Genomic DNA, 5,136 nt, shown 5'->3' with positions numbered 1-5,136 from the left:
CTTTCTTCCCTTCCCTCCCTTCCCTTCCCTTCCTTCTCCCTCCCTCCCTTCCTTCCTCCCTCCCTCTCTTCCCTTCACTCCCTCCTTCCTTCTCTTCCCTTCCCTCCCTCCCTCCCTTCCCTTCCCTTCCTTCTCCCTCTTTCCCTCCCTCTCTGCCTCCCTCCCTCGCTTCCTTCCTTCCTTCCTTCCTTCCTTCATTCCTTCCTCCCTCCCTTCCTTCCTCCCTCTCTTCCTTTCACTCCCTCCTTCCCTCTCTTCCCTTCACTTGTTCCCTCTCTTTCTTCCCTTCGCTCCCTCCCTCTCTTCCCTTCCCTCCCTTCCCTCCCTTCCCTTCCCTTCCTTCTCTCTCCTTCCCTCCCTCTGTGTCTCCCTCCCTCCCTCCCTTCCTCCCACCTTTCCCTCCTACCCCCACCACTCTCCAGAATGTGGTGTGCATGTCAGGGAGAAGGGTGGCTGAAAAGGGACCCAGAATGGCCCACACAGTCTCAGCATCCACCCCGCTCCCCAGCACAAGCAGCTGTGTCCTGGTGCCTCCCATTCCAATGGCCACAGGGGCAGCCGGGAAAGAAACTGTCTGGGGTCAGGATCAGGCCAAGGAGAGCCGTGGCCACCACAGCTCTGGCTCCCAACATCTCTGGATTTTCTTTAGAGAAGCCCGTGACACCCACTGGATCGGCAGAAACTCCGCGAGGGGTGGGGCTGATCTGCTCGACAAGCAGAGACTGACCTGGGTGCCGGAAGGGGCCACGGCAGCCCTCTATGGGTGACCCCCATTCAGACAGGCTGCCGGGATGCCCAGCCCCAGGCCTGGCTCCCTGCCCGGACCACTTCCAGCTCATGGCTCACCAGGAAGAAGACGCCTTATCAGCCTTAAGGGTGGGGCGGCTCGGAAGATGGGGTCGCGGGGGCTGGCCAGGGAGGCCCCTGCTTCCAGCTTGAACCTCCAGTACCACCCCGGGTGAGCCTGGGCAACTCATTTCTCTTCTCTGAGCTTGGTCTCCTCACCTTCAAAACGAGGGGAGGGGCTGGGGAAGCCTCCAGCTCTGGGCCCCTCTGCCCACCCCAAACCCTTGTGTTCAGGGCCGAGCTGGGGTTGGGAAGGGAAGGTAGGGACAGCAGAGGTGCTGTGCCCCACACTCGATGGTGGCCTCCAGTTCTCTGTCCCATGTTGCTGAGACCCATTCCCTGTGAGCCTCGACCTAGAAGGAATTGTCCTCATTACCCCAATTCACCCCAGTGTACAGACGAGGAGGCAGAGACTCGGAGAGGCGAGGTGACACCCACCCCCCACAGCCAAGAAGTGGCAGAGCCAGGGATCGCCAAGGTCAGGCTCTCTCCGCTGGTCTTGGGCCCCCGATGGCACCAAGTGACTGACGTGGTGCTTGCCTTATCTGGGCACCTGCTACCTCTCTCCCTCTGATGGTGGCCCTGGCAGGACAGATGGTGGGAGAGGAGAGGTGGGGCATGGAGACGCCAGCTCAGCACTGAGGTTGACCAGGCACAGGCCAGGCTGGAACTCAGAGCCTCCTTCCTCTCTGCCCTGCTTGCTGCAGGCCCCCGGGGACAGAGCAGCCAACCCTGGCGGGGGAGGGTGGAGGGTGGTGGATGGAGATGGGGTCTGGGGATGGATGTCTGATTTTGGCAGTGGAGGGGAGTTGGGGGCAGGCTCTGAACCTGAGGACACTCCAGCTTCCCCCAGGCCCTGGCCAGAGCTCCATCTTGCCAGGTTTGGGGGGATGATAACTTGAGGAGTCGGCTGAGAGCTTTATCTTTGCCCCTGTGACGGGTGGCCTGTGGTTTCCTGCCAATAACTCCTGCTTCCGGAGGCCCAACAGGGCCCGAGCAGAGCCAGGAGGGGCAGTGGGGCTGGGCCTGGGTGGCCCCACCAGCCCCGCCCCGTCTATCTTTGGGAATTTATTTGTCCATGGGCGAGGCTGGTCTGCAGTCTATTGCCTTCCAGGGGCCAAGAGCTGCTCTGACCGCCCAGGGATTCTCTCTCCACCCAAGTGCCTCCAGCTGACCTCTGGCTGCTATCCTCTGGCCCCATCTGCACTGCCCCGCTCTTCCCAAGGGGCCAGGAAGCCCCCAGAAGCTCTGTCATCAACGTGGGTGGTGGCACCCGGCTCACCCTGAGAGCAGCGGCCGTGCAGGGGGCTCGGTTCTGAGCCCCAGCCGGCCCACCATGGCACGGCGGTTCCAGGAGGAGCTGGCCGCCTTCCTCTTCGAGTATGACACCCCCCGCATGGTGCTGGTACGCAACAAGAAGGTGGGCGTTATCTTCCGACTGATCCAGCTGGTGGTCCTGGTCTACGTCATCGGGTGAGTCCGGGCCCCTCCCGCTGCCTGCCTGCCTGCACCAGCCCCTACCCCCGGCCTGTCCTCCAGACTCTGAGATCCCTTGCGTGCCCCTCTTCCTCTCCATCCAGTGGAAGGCCTTCCTGGCAAGCCACTGTGCGGGAATGGAAAATCCTGCCAACTCACCGTGGAGATGGGGACGAGGCCGGCGGGGAAGCCCTGCCCCTGGGCCTTCGGTGGACAGGGGGCAGAGTCTCTGGGTTCCGAGGAGCCAGCTCAGTGTTACAGTTCCTTTGAGTGGTTAGTGGTGTTCAGGGCCAGGGCCCCACCAACCACAGCCACTGAGTCCTCGACCTCTGACCGCCTGCCAAACCGGGCTGCCACCGACACAGAGGCCACGTCCACACAGAGGCCACACCAGGCTGCCACTGACACAGAGGCCACACCCCATACCTGTCACCCCATATGACAGGTCTGCCACCTTCCCTGCCTAAGCGAGGGACATCCAGGGATGTTTGAGGCCCTTGGAGCAGAGAAACCCTCACATTCTGAATACCTGGCGCCTTAATGTTGGCGTGTCAGGCAGAGGACAGAGATGGGTTCTGGTCCCAGGGATGATAGTTCCTTTCCGGGCATCTCTGGACCTGTCCCGCCGGGCCGGGAGTGCAGAATCAGGGGCAGCATGGGACACTCCTGCGGTCTGGTTGTCTCGGGAGCCAAGGCAGGCCTGGCAGAGGCGGGCACAGTTGTGAGTGTGCGTATGCAGCTCTGTGCCCATGTGTGTCTGGGTGTGTGTCCCTGGGGCTGGGTGCTCACATGTGGGTACCCTTGTGTGTGCACATGAGTGTGCACATGTCTGCCCTGTGGCCAAGTGTCTGGGTGACTGATGTGTGTCCCCTGCGTGTGGTGCATCTTGTCCACTCGCAGTGACTCTGCAGAGGGCTCCTGGAGGCCCCAGGGCCACTGGAGGGGGCTCAGCCCTGCTGGGGGTCTGGGGGTGCCCAGTAGCCCTTGCCTACCTTTGCCGTGTGATTCTGAGGGCTCTGCCCTCCCCAGTTTTACTGTGGTTCCAAACCAGAACTGTTCAGTGGAGTCCAGGGTAGGCAGACCCAGGGCCCACACAAGGACCATGGAGTCCTAGTCCCCCTGAAACTTCTGGCATCCAAAAGAGCCCTCCCTCTGTCCCACTAGTCCCCAAAACCTCAGAGCTGTCCAGGCGGACCCAGAGCCAGGCCCCAGCCTTGGCCTCTCCTCTCTCTTGTTCAGAGACTAATCTGACATCTGCGATGGTGTTCGAGCTTGGGAGGGAAACAGGCCCAGAGGGGGCAGTGGGGTTTCCAGGTCCACAGCAAGTCAGCAGCAAACCCGGGGTTGGAGCCGAGCCCCCCTGACCCCCAGGTCTCTGCTGTGCCTTCTCCTTCCTCACCATCACAGGGGGCTGGGATCCTTTCTACCGGGCACTGATGATGGGACGCCAGGCACGGGACGGGTCAGAAGTCCGCCATTAGCGTCACTCCTGACCTTCCCTGGAAGACAGAGGCTGTCTGCTCAGGCCCAGCCTACCCTTGCTGGAAGACGCTGGGGGAAGATGGTCCTCCCTCTGTCCCTGCAGCTCCCTAGTCCTGCTGTCAGATCTGCAGGTGTGAGGGCACCAGGTCCCTCCTGTGTGTGGGTCACAGGCTGTCCGCGTAGGAGGGACCCTCCCATTCCCAGCCTATGCCCCAAGCTGCTGCCCAGCTGGGAACCTATACCTCCAGTGACGGGGACCTCACTACCGCCGTCCTGCCTGTCTTCCCTCCCCAGACCGTCTAATCAGGTTCCAAATGGATGTGGCCCTTCTCGGTGTCTGTGGGCCTCAGGACCACAGGGATTTAGCCAGGATCTCACAGCTTAGTAAGAGGCTAACCAGGATTGGAACTCACCTGCATGACTCCAAAGTCAGCCTTGATATTCTGGAAAGGAAACATCCTCAGAGAGAGGGCACTGGCCTGCCCACGTCACACAGCAGAGGACGGAAGGAAGGCAGGGTCCCTCATCACCAGCAACCCCGAGGGCTGCAGGCTCAGGCTCCCAGCTCCTGCTCCGGCTGTGGCACCTGCTGTCTCTTGTGCCCTCGTCTGGCCACTGTGCAGTACTGCACTGACCTCAGCCAGGAACCCACAGCGGCAAACCCAAGTTTGCCCACAGTGCCAGCCTGGACTTGGCCTTGGCATCTCTGGGCTCAGCTTCCTAACCGGCCCATGGGGCACGGGTTGCAGGGAACCCCCCTAAAGTGCACTCCCCTCAGCACTTTGCTGTTTCCTGGGGAGGGCTTTGCTTTCATGTGTGATCCTGTAGGCAGTGCTGGGGAATGGAAAGGAGCATGAGAGACCAGCCAGGCCCCTGCGTCCCGGACACGGGGCAAAGCCTGGGTGGGGGATGGGGGGACACAGAGACAGACCTGGACAGAGGGACAAACACTGGAGCACAACTCAGACGAAGGGAGGGAGGTTCCGAGACTCAGAGATGGACAGAGTTACTGAGGCTGAACAGAGAGGCTGAGATGCTGAGAACACAGACTCTGAGGCGGAAAACTGAGGCTGTGGTCTCTGCTAGTCGTGCTCCTCCAGGAGATCCCGGGCAAGTGCAGGCAGTGAGTGGGCCTGAGACCAGAAGGCTGAGCTGAGCTGACCCTCTTTCAGATCCAGTTAAGATGGTCTCAGTTAAGGCCGGGTGCAGTGGCTCACGCCTGTAATCCCAGCACTTTGGGAGGCCGAGGCGGGCAGATCCCCTGAGGTTGGAAGTTCGAGACCAGCCTTACCAACATGCAGAAACCCCATCTCTACTAAAAAATACAAAATT

The 5,136-nt window shown here is 61.2% G+C and overlaps 1 protein-coding gene across 1 annotated transcript in view; it reads left to right on the top strand.

Annotated features, from left to right (window-relative positions):
- Positions 1-1,742: 1,742 nt before the first annotated feature.
- P2RX1 (purinergic receptor P2X, ligand gated ion channel, 1) overlaps positions 1,743-5,136 on the top strand; it is a 22,464-nt gene continuing 19,070 nt past the window's right edge. The window contains exon 1 of the mRNA XM_011980409.1: positions 1,743-2,319. Coding sequence (XP_011835799.1) covers positions 2,183-2,319 — 137 coding nt within the window. The 5' untranslated portion in view covers positions 1,743-2,182. The remainder of the gene's footprint in view (positions 2,320-5,136) is intronic.

The sequence above is a fragment of the Mandrillus leucophaeus genome, unplaced genomic scaffold (genome assembly GCF_000951045.1).
Source record: "Mandrillus leucophaeus isolate KB7577 unplaced genomic scaffold, Mleu.le_1.0 Scaffold212, whole genome shotgun sequence".
Classification (NCBI taxonomy): Eukaryota; Metazoa; Chordata; class Mammalia; order Primates; family Cercopithecidae; genus Mandrillus; species Mandrillus leucophaeus.
The sequence above is the reverse complement of the archived record's forward strand: the minus strand, read 5'-3'. Positions and strand labels throughout refer to the sequence as shown.